The 15,765-nt window shown below is 35.8% G+C and overlaps 2 protein-coding genes across 4 annotated transcripts; one reads left to right on the forward strand and one right to left on the reverse strand.

Moving 5' to 3' along the window:
• Positions 1-3,443: 3,443 nt before the first annotated feature.
• Positions 3,444-6,706, reverse strand: LOC126793448 (uncharacterized). Of its 3 annotated transcripts, none has more exons than XM_050519979.1 (6): positions 6,503-6,706; positions 6,005-6,417; positions 5,547-5,879; positions 5,066-5,446; positions 4,656-4,867; positions 3,444-4,419 (listed from the first exon to the last, which is right to left on the reverse strand). In XM_050519979.1, exons 1-6 carry the CDS (start codon positions 6,646-6,648, stop codon positions 4,138-4,140), a joined length of 1,767 nt encoding a protein of 588 aa, XP_050375936.1. In that variant the 5' UTR covers positions 6,649-6,706; the 3' UTR covers positions 3,444-4,137. The 3 variants fall into 3 exon arrangements, with proteins under 3 accessions (XP_050375936.1, XP_050375935.1, XP_050375934.1); XM_050519978.1 differs by having other exon boundaries at positions 4,656-4,870; XM_050519977.1 differs by having other exon boundaries at positions 4,656-4,876; positions 6,503-6,705.
• A 4,922-nt stretch (positions 6,707-11,628) lies between these two features.
• On the forward strand, positions 11,629-13,551 carry LOC126793449 (protein CUP-SHAPED COTYLEDON 1). The gene is made up of 3 exons (XM_050519981.1): positions 11,629-11,900; positions 12,197-12,471; positions 12,674-13,551. The coding sequence occupies exons 1-3, from the start codon at positions 11,747-11,749 to the stop codon at positions 13,355-13,357; spliced, it is 1,113 nt and encodes a 370-aa protein (XP_050375938.1). The 5' UTR covers positions 11,629-11,746; the 3' UTR covers positions 13,358-13,551.
• The last annotated feature ends 2,214 nt before the right edge of the window (positions 13,552-15,765 follow it).

The raw sequence follows: 15,765 nt of genomic DNA on the forward strand, positions 1-15,765 counted from the left end.
TAGTCTGTCTGCCATAGTACTACATGTGAGGTAACGGGTGGTTATCTGCTCATGAGTACTCAGTTTGTTTGGATGTTGGGTAGCGGGTGGTTACCCAATATCAGCTTAGTACGGCATGTGAGATAACGGGTGGTTATCTGTTCATGAGTACTCAGATTGTTTTGGATGTTGGGTAGCGGGTGGTTACCCAATATCAGTTTAGTACTGCATGTGAGGTAACGGGTGGTTATCTGCTCATGGGTACTCAGATTGTTTTGGATGTTGGGTAGCGGGTGGCTATCCAATATCGGCGGTGTATTACGAGAGGGGTAACAGATGTGTACCAGCGTTCTTGGTACCCGTATTATAAATGCATTTGGGTAACCAGAAGGGTTACTTAATTTCTCATGAGCGCTTCGTTTTCTTTGGGACAACCAGATGGGCCGTCCACTGACTCATGAGTGCATTTATATTTGTTTTGATTGTGGATTTTCATATATTTTGATATGCGAGTTATATATTTTCATTTTACTCATACGAGCTGTAAAGCTTACCGGGTTTGTGTTTACAATCCCGGTGCACCAATTCGATGGTGTAGTGGATAACTCCGCAGGTGTGGATTAGCGGGAATTGACGGACCGCTCAGAGGGCTTGAAGTTAGTTATCTCCAGCTTGTGTGACTATTTTGTGAGAAATTGTGAGGATTATTACATTTCCAACTTACGCAATGTAAATTATAAATTTGGGTTGTAATAATTGGTTTTCTGAGGTGTATTGAAAACTCAGTGATGATCCGCTGTGCACTTAAATAATTTCATTTTCATTGAGATTGTTATTGGTGTTCTAACGACTCTGAGATTTTGAGTTTTTAGGCTCGAAATTTTAGGGTCGTTACAGTTAACATCAAACATTCTTCAATTCATTAGGTCCTCTTGCTCAATTTTTCATAACGGCTTGCCCAACCATCTATCTGCCTTTAAAATCTTGTCAATAAAAATTACACAGGATCAACTCTTACAATATTCTAGACATGAACAATCAACAAAAAATATAAGTGTGAGAGCATATAATTGTGTCATTGGAAGTATATTAACAATGTCATCCATATTTATATTGTGAGATTATTCTTGAAGTAAAGTAAGATAGAAGATTGTAGAATATCTACAATGAAGATGAATAAGAAACCAATTTGTAGATTCAGCAGACAAAGCAACCAAAGTATCCTAAACTGAGGAGTTTTGATACTATTACTACTCACGTAAGCATATGATTTGTTAATGCATTTGGGAGTTCATCAATAAGTCGGGAACTACAAATCTATGAGATTCACTTTGGGATAGACATTGGATCATCAACAAATTCTTTCACTTGAACACCCTCTTTCATGGTCCATAATTGTCGCCATATTTTCGTTTTCTACTGTTTCAATTGCTAGTTGAGCTCCAATATATATTAAGACACACCAAGTCATAATCAATCAATGAAACAAAGATAGTCATTTAGCCATAGATATTGCAACTGAAATTGAAGGCCAAAATTCTACACTTAATATAAGTACAAAGGAGATCGGTCAATCTTACCAAATTAGTCTTCACCATAATTATAGATTTTTTTTTACATTGAATCAGAAAATAGGTAATTGTATCACCTAAAAATAAAGAGAAAATTAGAGAAGCCCCCAAAGTAGGAAAGCTATTTTAAGATAAATCCACACCTTTAATTTACACTTAATTCATATTTTTAACCTTCCATATAAACCATATGTTTGTAATTAATAGTCTAATTTGCCCGTTAGCATCTTTTTAGCATCTTCTTATTTGAAATTTGAAATTTTAACTAAACTTAAATCTTATCAACTCTATTTCCATCAATTTTATCCATTAATTTATCATAATTTGGTGACTTGAGAGTGTATATATACTCATTATACAAAACTATTTCATTTGTAACAAAAGTTTGTAGTTCTTGATCTATTTAGTATGTATATTTCTTTCAATATTGTAAAATTGAGAGATTTAATATGAAGGCGGAAAGATATGCTTTGAAGAAATGATGAGGTTAACTATGTATATTGTATTCCGCCATTCTCCGAGAGATAGTTGAAGACTTGACACTACAATAAAACACATCTTTCATAGCATATTAACATAGCGTTTTCTATTGAAGTGCTATCAATTGTGAATTCAGAATCTATCAATAGCGTTTTAAAAAGTTTAAGGTTGTTGGAGGTATATAAAACGTTGTAGATATAGCCCGAGTATCAAAAATGAGAGCGGGAAACAAAAAAAATGCCGGGTTTTTAATTTTTGAGTACAAACGATGAGCTATCTTCAATATGATAAAGAAATATTTCTCTGAGATCCCACAATCATAGCGACTTTCCTTATATTTTCTCCTTTCTCCCTCTCCTTCTCCCTCTCCCTCACGAGTTGCCCAAAGACAATTGCAATGGATCAATTGGTGTTCACCTTTGTGTTTTGTTGGTTTATGTTGAAATTGAGAAAGGAATTGGAATGTAAATTTATGATCATATATCATGTTTGAAGCAGAAGTAGTTATTAAATTTTAACTGCAATGTTTTGGAATACTAGTCCGTTATACAATTCATTGTCACCCATCATGCTTTTGAGGAGGCCATTGAACTTTCAGCATCAACAGAAGAACCAGTTAAACATATTCAACGTATTCAAGGTAATCAAATGTATTGATTATGTGTCTGTCGGTCACTTTCTATTTGACCTGGAAACTTTGAAACTTTACTTAAATATGTTATGTGTATTGCGGTTCTCAATTGATTATAGTTGGGATTTTTGCATACAAAATTGTGTTTTTATTCTGCAAGGTAGTACTGTAGTAGACAATAACTTGTCTTTTATCATGATACATCATACATCTGATGCAGAGAAAACAAGAAAACAATTGGACGATAAGAAGAAAGTGACAAGTTGCAGGAATGTTAATAGCTGAAGCTGGCTTTAGGGTTTCTCAAGGTAATGAATTTTTTTCTCTAAAAGAATATTATCATAAATTTTCTTGGCATCTTCTATTTTATATTGGATATGGTTTATTCACATTCACTTGCCCAGTAGTAAAATCTTAGCAGCTCTTGATGTTCTGGTGATCTGGTCTATATGAAACTTTACCACACACCGTTCTAGGACTTCTAGCCCGAAAATTTGACAGTGTATCAGTACCCTTTAGACAATCATTTTGAGTAAATGATTTCATTTCTTGGATATATGGATATATGGATATATATAATTATATACACACACACACAAACCGCGCGCGGATGATAGTGCTGGAAACTTGATTCCTTTTATGAGAATGTTAATTTTGATGATGTAAATTGAAATACACGAGTCTGCTAAGCACTTAGCAAACACTGGTTTGAGATTTGAGTGGTGAGTTGGTGACCATAATGAGGCTATGTAAACAGGAAAGTTCTCTTTGGTATTGATGTTATTTGATGCTAACTTTGGGAACCTAGCAGTAACAATACTAATCATCGCTGCGTACTCCAATTAAAAAATCCCTCTACAGTTCCGACCTTCTAGTTCTAACTCCATTCAAGCATTGATAACTAATTTGGCATAGATACTGATCTGGCCTAGTTGAGACATTTAGATTCTCATATGCTGCAGATCATTTCCATAAATCATGATATTGCCCAACTACAAGGTCATCAACTTCCATTCCCCAGATAAACATCTTAAAACTGGTTGATCGATTTATTGGACTTTATTTCTGTCCCTAGCCTGGAGTTTGACATGTGCTCCTGTTTATTCCCACCGCATCTCTGTAGTAGCCTTGCTCTTCTTTTAATTCAGCTTAAATTCCCCTTCTAAGTTCTAGATAAACCCTAATTTAAAAGCTAAAGCTAAAAGCTAAAGTCTTTCGTACCCTCCTTGTCTCTATCTTCATGTTCCTTGCTTTGTTCTTTCACTTTCAATATTCATGAATCACATAAACCGTCTTTACACTTCTCTAATGGATTCTAAATCTTCCAAATCCTTGTCACTCCACATGTGATGGCTTTGATCTGTAGGGTCCCTTCTACCCTAGCTAATATGATATTGTATGTGTATATACAAAAGGTACCTGGCTAGGATATTCATCTTGTTAAGCACTCATGCATGGACATTGATCAGGATCTAGTCATTCAGCAAATACATGAGGTGGTGGTGGGTCACTTCCCTGTGCCGGGAAGAAAAGTGGTGTGGAATCTCTCTGGTATTTCCCATCCAGGACTCTCACTTTGCTCATCTTTTCTTCACACCAATGCAGTTGGTTTGCACTCAAGTCACTCATTCTCAAAACCCTAGAGATCAGTTTTAGGTCGATTAGTCCCAGCAATATTTCCATCTCCTCCTCCACCTTTAAGCTTTTCTTTCTCAAGCACTTGTGCGAACGGCGAAGGTCTTTGATCTTCATCTTCTTCTGCTCATGGAAGGGAAAGAATAAGAATAATAAAACATTAAAAACCGGGTACATACATGATACATGCATGTATGTCAGCATGTATATCAAGAGAGTCACTATGTATTCTAAATTTTACATTTTATAATGAGTGTAACTGTGTAAGATAACATTCTGAGAGTGTGTATAATGTCGCTCTGATTGAATTTGATAATGATAAGATGATAACGAGTTGTAGTTAATATATGAAAACTTACCTTTTGATTAACTTTTTTCATGAGATTTAGAAGAGTTGGATCAACTGAACCTCTTCGTTTTCTCCTAAACATGGCTGATAACTTTTGGCAGGGTTTCTCCTTATCAGCCTTAAGAAATTCCATAAACGTTCGGATTCCATCCTCCATTATCATTAGAAACGCAGCTGAGGAGATTCTGGATCCAAATCCTTCTTCCTTTTCATGATCATCATCTTCTGAAGCTTAAAAATAAACCAAAAAAGAATGCATTACTTAATCATTCTCGATCCCTATACTCTTTACTATGCATTTCTTGATACTATTCCATAGTGGAACACAACTTTAGCTTTACCGCACATTACATTTGTTAAAGAAAAGGAGGTGCCATAGAGAATTAAAAGAAGATAAAGTGCAATTGAATGTACGAGTACCTCGATATTCTGGAACTTGAAGTAGCTTTGGTGCCAAAAGCCTCATCCTAGCGTAAATCTCAGGTCTCCGGCCCTGCTCGTAGGGCTCATTCTCTACATATCTCTGCAAAAGAACTTGGAACTGCTGAAACTGCTGCGCAATCTTGCCAGGACAGCCAGGGTCAAAATCGTGACGCGATGATGAGGCCCTTTTTTGCTCGAATTTCTTGTAGTTCCAGTTAAGTGCTTCCCACGTTAAGCAAATCTGAGCAACATAAGCAGCCTCTAGTTCGTGATAAGGGTTGTGACGTACGTCAGATGGCCTTTTAGTTGCCAATGAGATTTGATGAACAATCCTCTCAGAAATTGATCTTGGACAAACTTGAATAGACCTGAGTGATTCTGAAAGCAAATATTACAAAAATTTTAGTGTCATGAGGCTGTTGAGTATATTGACAATGTTAAGTTCCAAATGATTAGGTATGCATAAAAATGAAATGACCTGTTTCATGGAGCTTTTGGGCACTAATTCTGTCGAGGTACATCATTTCTTCATCATATTTCTGAAAGACAGCGTAAGACTCCCACTTGGGACAGCTTCTCCGTGAGGAGGAAGAAAATGGATCTTCGGTCGCTGAACAATTGATTGAGCTTCTCCAATCAGAAGAGCTCTTAGAAGTTGATCCAACTGTTGAGTCACCAAAAATTTCATCGTCTTTGTTTTCTTGTACTCTGATTAATTTTCTGGTCTCCAACTGGGGCGGCCTGAATACTATAAAATTTTCATCTGTCACTGTACTGTTTCCGGTAATGTGATCAGAATCCTCACGATTGTCTGTAGAAAATTCTTAAAATTATAAGCAATGTCAGACTGCACAATGTATATGGAAGCATAAGAAGTACATGTGACTAGTTAGTGTAACAAACTTAGATATTGCTTCAAAAAAAAAAGTGACATACCGTCACATCTTTTGTCATTTCTCCTCGAATAACTTCTGTGTAGGCCTATAGTGATCGGAGAAGTGGTCCAGACTCGATCATTCGAGACAGAATTGTGAACGGGAGCAGGATCTCTTACAGGGATTTCCTTTGCACTGTGATCGTATTCTGAACCTTGTGATATATCATCTCGGTCTTCTTCAATGAGGCTCTCCCCGGCGCTAATAAACTCTTGATCAGAAAAACTTGACCGATCCCTCTGAAGGTTTTCATCAGGCAGAAACTTTAGTGCTTCACCACCATGAATGATGTCCGCCACCAGATGATCGTTTTCAGTGTAGTACTGATGACCATGAACATGAAAGCTGTGCCTTTCTTCTTCTTCCTCCTCTTCTTCATCCGAAAACATATAGTTTTCGTATCCATTCCAGTTTCTGCAAAAAAAAAAAACACATTTAATTTAAGCATGAAAACTAGAATGAAGACTTACAACAGATGCATGTAGCTAGATTGTAAGACCTTGGGAATATTGGGTTGCTGCCAATGAAGTAGAAGAACTTGGCAAGAACAATGAAGGAGACATAGAGGAAGAGAAGGAGGAGGTGAACGGAGGATGAAGTATTGTAGAAGAGCCTAGCAAGTGCTTCCTCTGTTGAACATGGCATTTTCAATTCCCTTTGGTGCTCCAAAATGAGTTTCTATGGGGACTCCTTCACAAAGCAAGGCAAAGCAAAACAAAGTGGAGTGCTTACCCCCTTCAAAAAGCTAAAGCGTGTGCTTTGGTTGCTTTCGTGAAATCTCTTGTTTGTCAAACTGGTTCATTTATTTTTATACCAATGCATCTCTTGTTTCACTATTTTCGTAATAGTTTAGGTCGTTACAAATTTGATGAAGTATCCTCATATAAAACATCTAGTGAGGTAGAATATTTAAAACAGTTGTTGTAGTTTTCCATTAAGATTTTTTGATGAAAGTTTTCCATTAAGATTGCTTTTGAAGGTTTTAGTCTGAGATTGAAACTAGCTTGGTCAACCTTGTGTAGTTTTAAATTTCTTTTGCAAGTGCATGCATTTTGCAAAATAAACTCATGGAATCATTTGTAGTGCGCCAGCTTTGTATGAAAAGTAAAAAAACACCTTGTAGTTGAGTGTGTTCATATTAGAAAACCTTCATTAATTTTCCTTAATAATTTCTCTATACCACAAGAAAGGGTCAAAAGGGTTTATGATATCCAGAATAACAGAAATTATTAACTACAAACAAAAATAAAACGAAGAGACCAAAACCAAGCCACACGCATTGGTAGACATGTATACATGCATCTTTCCAAAAGAAGTATTAAGATATATGTAATTTTCCGAACGTATTGAGGATGTAGCTAGCAGTTAATTTAATTTAGTGGAGGCTTGAGGGTATTAGTATTCTTTGCCTCCTACATTGTAATTGAATAAAAGAGCCTTTTGTAAAGGTTAGGTGTGGGCTGTTGTCAAATTGGAGCTTCATTTGGAAATCTTCCTATTGTTTCTTTGTCTTTAACTTTGGCACTAAGCCTTCTCTGCATAAATTTTTTGTCTATCAACTCAGAGGTTGATTACAAGTAGAGTCTCGAATCTAGTCGATGATGATAATCGAGATTTCAAAATCAACTAAGTGCTAAAAAAATATTCAATTATATATGTTTGATCTTTGAATATTTATTTGTGTTTTGAATCTTTGAAATGCTTTTGAGTTTTGAATACTAAATTACTAATGAGATCCTAAGGTTTTTAGATATTGGACTATGTGCTCAACTCCTTGACAACCCCAAAAGCCCAATAATAATTTCAGCATTCTTCACCACAATTATAAAGCGAAATGGTAGCATGTACAGTACTCCTCGATAAATGGTGCATGTTAGATGAAATTTTGTACAGATGATCTTGAATAACATATCTAAATATTGAATCGCTTATGGTGAAAAAAATTGACCGAAAAGTATGACAAAATTGGAACTTCACTCTGTAATCTCATAGTGAAGCTTCACTCTGGATATGAACTGTATATATATATATATATATATATATATATATATATATATATATTAACAAATTACTAATAAGTATCCAACAATAATTTAGCTTACAAAAAACTCACTTTCTAATTTAATAAAATAAATTATGACTACAATTTACAAATAAAAACAATACGATGACAATTTGACACATGTCATAGGATAATTTACTTTTTTACCCCTCTTTAGCTCATCACACTTAAAATAATTTAAAATTTATTTTTAATACCACATGTTACATATACATGTACACCTGCTACTGTCAACTAAGAAGTTACTTGCTACTGCTGACTATGAAACTAGTTGCTACTATCGACTTAGAAGCTATTTCATATTGTTGACTTGGAAGAGACCTTCTACTGTCGGCTTAAAATGTACCTGCTACTGTCGACTATAAATGTAGCTGCTATTGTCGACTGGAAAACTAGCTGCTAATGTCGTTTTTAGTAAACAAATTTCAAAATTTCAAAGTTTCTAGAAAAATATGCAATATAGTACTTAAATGAAACATCATAACATTAGGAACAATTTTATATATAGATAACCTCAAAATTCCTGGTGGTTTGGTCAAAAAACTAAAATTGCTAGAAAAAAAAAACTAAAAAAAGAAGAGAGAGAAACTTATTAGCTATGTGAGTGGCAGATTGGTAAATTTCACAAAAATAATGGTATTTTGGACATTTAGCATTAATTACTTAATCATTTTTGGGTTTATGTTTATATCCTAATTTGTATAAAAAAATATGGAAAATGAGTTTTTAGTTCATTTAAATATTATCTGGTATTAGTACGTAATTTTCTATATATATATATATATATATATATAGGCGATTCAGGGGATCGGCAACACGCGATGACGGTGCGGAAGATGTCGGCCGCACTCTCTTATTCCTGGCGCTCTTGTCTGTGCCAGGTAAGCTGTAGCGTCGGCCCACGGCGGCCGAAATCTCAAAATTTCTGGAAATTTCAAGTTTCTCGGCACCTTGCAGAAATTTAGAGATTTCGGCCGCCGTTGCAGCTCCGGGCCTCCGGCCAATATTGACAGGAGCGTCGGGAGGGGGGAGAACGCCCGACACCATCCGCGTCGTCGTTGCGTATCGTCGGTCGCCAGAATCGCACATCCGCATGGCGCAACCTGAAAACACACACACACACACACACACACACATATAAAGAGAAATGATCAAGAGCGGATATCCGCAGTGCACCAAAACTGTGGACGTTGGCGCTTTCACCGGAATCCAACCACCACCACGACGTTTCTCTTGTCGAACGAAGCCCAAGACCACCCTTAATGACGTCACCAATAAGATGAGGGCTAAAGAGGTTGACATCGAAGGTTTGAGCAGTAACCTCACCTAAACATGCCCGATCAATGTTGACTGCAATCGGCAGTCGATGACTCCATCGACATGCATAATCTCCAAATCATGGCCTGGACTTCGTTTGGCAAGACAAACATTGTCAAAAGGGTGGTTAAATTCCTGTGAAAACGCTGACGTCCGCACTTTTAGTGCACTGCGAACGTCCACCCTTGATGTAGAGTATATATATATATATATATATATATATATATTTATTTATTTAGATGAGACATATATATGTTATTATCTTGGGTGATTTTTTACGTGATTATTACAATTTAGGGTTTAGACACGTCGACCTATGTATTATACAGTTTCATCAATGGACGTGATAGGAGGGCAACCGCACTAGTTCCATTGAGAAAAGGATGTTGCATGTTATCGGGGAGAATGGCAGATAACTATCTTACTTTGATGTCTCAAGTTCGATTACCACATCTCTCATGTTCATCTTAAGATCAGGTGAACTTGCATAGTATCAAACTAACAATTGTTTGCCAAGTAATGTCCTTAATCTTGACAAAACAGTATTCTCAAGTCTGATTAGCTCATTATTCCTCATAGAGCTAGCATAGTATCATATGCAACTAAAATCTCTAGTGACATAGCCAATATTTAGCTGATCAAACTTGAGATAGATAGTGACAAATGAATGAGGACTTCTTGTTCTGAATTCAATTACCCCCAGGGAAATCGATTAAAGCTAGCTAGAGAGACATGCAGAAATTGCATGTAGAATATCAATACGCAGATACTTAATGCTTCTAGAAACCCTAGGTGGCATGGCAAAGCAAGAAATGGATTTATGGATACAGTAGTAGAGACTACTACTACTGTGCTGTTTACACGAAATGGTTTAAGTTAGGATTGAATTTGATGGAGAATCGAGGAAAGACAAAATGTGATGAACGAAGAAATTAAGATAGCCAACAAAAACCGCTTACCCAAGTTAGCGATTCCCAGTCGTGTGGGTTGGTGACCATTTTAACCACTCATTCTTATTCTTTTATTTTGTATACTACTATCATTCTTATTCTCAGTCTTAGTAAACTTTTCGCACCCATTATTAATTCACAAAAAGTACACGAACTTATAGGCTTTAGCTAGAGCCACACTAAATTTTAATTCGAAATTAATATGATCTGAAAGTATGAAACTGTCAATTCTTCAATATTCAATGTGAACGTGCCAGAAAAAAAGAAATCAATCATATATACGGACCGTGATGTATGTATATGGGGTGCGACGCACTAATAATTCTGTCTTCAGCTCCTTGCTAGTTCCTACATTGCTATTTATGCACCTTAATTTGACACATAAAGTTTTTTACACCAAATCTATAATCGTGAAATGCTCTCAACAGTTTTGTGAAAACTGTGTTCGAAGCTACGGACTAATTTTGCTAACTCACGACAATTCCTTTCAATTAATGTTCTTATGCCTATTTTGGGTGGGTTATCATTAACTATATATTTTGGATAGATTACCAAACCAAAATCAATTTGCAACCTATATATGTAAAGAGTTGCAATGGGGATACTACAATCACAATCACATGAAAAGGAGAGATGACGAGAGGAGTAGACACGTGTCAATACTAGTGTACGTATCTAAACAGATATATATATCTATCAAATATTGTAGGGTTTAGTATATATACGAGTGGAAAGCGATAGTTGTAATTTGTAAATAGCCAAACACAAATGTACGTTCCCATTAAAGTAGTAGAGGTTAGTATCCAAGCTTAAGGTTGGGTTGTTAGAAATGGGTGAAGGTGGTTGGACTTTGAATCATCTCATATCATATAGAATACAACTAAATTAACAAATTTGTATATGAAATCCAAAATCTGGTAGAACAGAGAAAACCATTAATCCTCATGAATCGTGCCAAAACAATTGCCACTCATCAATTCAAAATATAAAACTTAACCTATTATACAAATTTTTCGTATCCACTTTGATATCTTGAACCATTCTTAGTCAATGCTCGCTAAACCTCTTGTTCAATAATCAATACGTATATAGTAATCGTAGTGGTGTTCTTGGTAATTTGGATGGATTTGCATAAGAAGAAAAAATTGTCCTCTTCACCAATGGCATCTTTGTCAAAGTGTTAGCTGTAATTATCGGAATATAAAAACGACTACTGGCGAATGCCAACGACTGCTTCTTCTTGAAGATTGGATGAATTATGCAGCTCCATTAATACCTCATCATCTTCATCATTATCTTACTTCGTCTCCGTTCCAAGCTTCCGAAGAATCGAATATCTAGCTAGCTAGAGACTGCAGCAGTTAATTAAAGGTTTCCATCCAATACCAGAATTATTATTCTAGCTAGTATAAGGATGCAGGAGAATCTTCCTCCTGGGTTCAGATTCCATCCTACAGATGAAGAACTGATTACGTACTATCTCGGTCGCAAGGTTTCTGATGTTAGTTTCACATCACAAGCCGTAGCTGTAGTCGATCTCAATAAGTGTGAACCTTGGGACCTCCCAGGTAGTCATTTCTGTTAATTTGAGATATATATAAATCTGCTTTCCAAACATGAACTCCCTTCTTTTTTGATCTATTGTTACTATCATTTCTGTTGCTCAACTTTGTTGTATCTGATTATCTTCATCTGACACACACACACACATGCTTAGTTAAGCTGGAATGCTCTTGACTTAAATCACTTAATTACCTTCTGGAACATTTCTTCATATTTGTGTTGATAAACTAATGATGATTTGCAATGAAATGAAGCATGTATTATTTGACATTAAAACGAATTCTGTTTTGTATGGGTGCAGGCAAGGCGTCGATGGGAGAGAAAGAGTGGTACTTCTTCAACTTGAGAGACCGGAAATACCCGACTGGACTTCGGACCAACCGAGCAACAGAAGCTGGGTACTGGAAGACAACTGGCAAAGACAAAGAAATACTTCGTCAAGGTGTACTGGTTGGGATGAAGAAGACCCTCGTTTTCTACAAAGGTAGAGCTCCAAGGGGTGAGAAAACCAACTGGGTCATGCACGAATACAGACTAGAAAACAAGCACCATCCCTTCAAATCCTCATCTTCAAAGGTATATATATTACGAACTCAATTAAGCCATTTTTGGTTTGCAGATCAAGTAATTAAAGGAGGCTTGCTGTCTATATAACAAGTATAATTTTGCATTACGTACACTGCTAGCTACTCTAATTGAATAATCTAGCCCTGAAACTATATATTCTAATCATATCTACAGCTAGGGCTAATTTTAGCTACTTTTCACTTGTAAACAGGAAGAATGGGTGGTTTGTAGGGTGTTTCAGAAGAGCGTCGCATTGAAAAAACCACAGCAACTGACATCTTCCTCACCGCAATCTGTCGATTCTCCAGGTGGGACAAACTCAGTTATAAATGAATTTGGAGATGTGGAGTTGCCAAATTTTATGAACAACATTGCAAATTCATCTAGTCCTGGGTTCATTGGCAACATGTCAATTCCACAAGGCAACAATTACAACATTATTGATAATAATAATGTTAACATGACCAACACTACTTTAAACATGACTAATTGGCTCGGGGCAAGAGAGGCGGCGGCTAGCGGTGCTATTCTTCCGGCAGCAGCACTCGGATCGTGGCCATCTAGCCTGCTGAGTCCCTCAAATCTTTCGTCAGTGAACTCCTTGCTACTTAGGGCATTACAACTTAGGAGTAGCAGTACCTCCAGTTCTAGCAGTACCATCTATCATCAACCAATTAGAGATTCTACAGCAGCTGGTCTAGAAGATCATTACTCATCTTTTCTGGCGGCGCAACAGCAACAGCAGCAAGGAGTAATGTCTCATTTTGGCACTGATCGTAACATGAATTCGTCAAATGAGCAAGCTTCTTCATCATCAAAGGATCAGATTATGGATTCCATGCCGCAGTCACAACAGCATCCGGAGCAACCATTTAACTTGGACTCCATTTGGTGAAGTTGCAGGATCATCAAATATCATGAGCTAGCTAACATCTTAAACGACAATTTTCTACCGTACGTTAATCCAGACACGTACGTACGTATTTGAAAGAAATGGAACTATGACTCAGTTACTCAGTACGTACGAAGTAGTACAGCGACTTCGATTCAGTATCTCTCGTCCACCTTACCCCGTATATCGTATTATAAATGGTCATATCTATATATATGGTCATATATATATATATTCATAAACTCAATCACATATCAAAATCACTCTGTAGTCTGTAACAACTTTCATGTTAGTGTTTACTTATTTAGCTAGATATGTGCAGTTAAACTATAACTGCGTGTCTGCTATTACTTACTTTATGTCTTTTGTTCGTCTATGTATGCCTGCTGGCCGGGGAAAACCCTAGGGTTACTTGCTTGTTATCGGACACTTACTTAAGATTATATAATTTATACAATAAGGATCGAAATGGATCACAGTACGTACGTATATATCTAAATGCAACTTTTGCTATACCTAGCTTCCCTTGACGGCTTGACCTACTACTCAGCTGAGTCCATCCCAATTTACGTTGGTGTAAACTACAGTGAGTTATTAACCAATGCAGAACCTTACTCACTCCCTCAACAATTAATTGAAGTTATTTATAAGGGAACTTCTATTCATATCTAAACAAAACGGTAGTTAGATGACTTAGATCTCCTTACTTAATATACCATTCTAATTTACTTGTACATACAACTTAAATGTTATTTAAACATTCCTACTTTTCCCAAAATGCCCATAATCTAACTTATATATCAAATCAAGCTACTATTCGTTAATCACTTTCTAACTCTATTTCAAAATTATTTATTATACACAACTGAAAAATGCATAATAATCATACAAACTATCTTCTCAGATTAAATTCTTTCACACATTCCCTATATTCATAATAAAAGTGATTTATTTTATCATTTGGTTGATATATATGCAACTAACCAAAGAGTAGATGTAACATGTAATTTTAGTTTCTAATGAACGAGTTTGTTTTTTAGATCAAACCAAAGTTTATGAAAAATTCAAGACAATCCATATTACAGTAAGAATATTGATGTTAATAAAAAAATAAAGTAACCAGTTAAATAAATAATCTTATTCATTTTGATATCCAAATCGGGATATTCTAGCAATAAATATAAATGATTAATCATTTATATTTGTATTTTAGAAGAGTTTTTTTCACTAACAGTCCCTCAATTATGGTGTACATACCAATGTGATACATCAACTCTTAATCGTACCAATGTGATACCTAGACTCTAGTATTGCTATCATTGAAATACTTCCGTCAGTTTTTTTAAACTTCTCTGTCATCTTGGTGACGTGGCAAGTACGTGAGGCCCACAAAGAGGGTTAAAAGACAAAATTAACCCAATATGAGAGGAGCAAAGTTTTCCCCGCCCTTTACCTTGAGAAAGACACCCAACAATTCCAATTTTGGCGCCAATTTTCCCTCCCTACTCCTTAATTTGTGTCTCTTATCTAAACTAAAAAACTACTGCCAACTAGTCAACCACAATCTGATAAAACCTAGATCAATCTCATTTTCTATTTTTACCCTAGCACTTGTTAAACTAACAGAATAAATATAGAAATTTATATGGAACATCTAATTTCCACAATCTCATAAGAATATAGAAACGCATAACTTAACGAAATTCAAATACATGTTTAAGTACCATTAGTTCTTACAAGCAAAAATCATGGCTAATCAACATAAAATGTGGCAACTAATGGTACTTAAACATGTATTTGAATTTCGTTAAGTTATGCGTTTCTATATTCTTATGAGATTGTGGAAATGAGATGTTCCATATAAATTTCTATATTTATTCTGTTAGTTTAACAAGTGCTAGGGTAAAAATAGAAAATGAGATTGATCTAGGTTTTATCAGATTGTGGTTGACTGGTTGGCGGTAGTTCTTTAGTTTAGATAAGAGACACAAATTAAGGAGTAGGGAGTGAAAATTGGCGCCAAAATTGGAATTGTTGGATGTCTTTCTAAAGGTAAAGGGCGGGAAAAACATTGCTCATCTCAGATGGGGTTAATTTTGTCTTTTAACCCTCTTTGTGGGCCTCAAGTACTTGTCACGTCACCAAGATGACGGAGAAGTTGAAAAAAACTGACGGAAGTACTTCAATGATAGCAATACTAGAGTCTGGGTATCACATTGGTACGATTAAGAGTTGAGGTATCATACTGGTAGGTACACCATAATTGAGGGACTGTTGGTAAAAAAAACTCATTTTAGAATAGGTAAGTTGAGAATTATTTCCAAAATAAAAAAATGTACTCTTATATTGTATATTATTTAATAATTTCATAAAGGTTGACAAAAGTTAAAACTAACTAGAAAAAAAAATCA

This window comes from Argentina anserina, chromosome 5, assembly GCF_933775445.1.
Source record: "Argentina anserina chromosome 5, drPotAnse1.1, whole genome shotgun sequence".
NCBI lineage: Eukaryota > Viridiplantae > Streptophyta > Magnoliopsida > Rosales > Rosaceae > Argentina > Argentina anserina.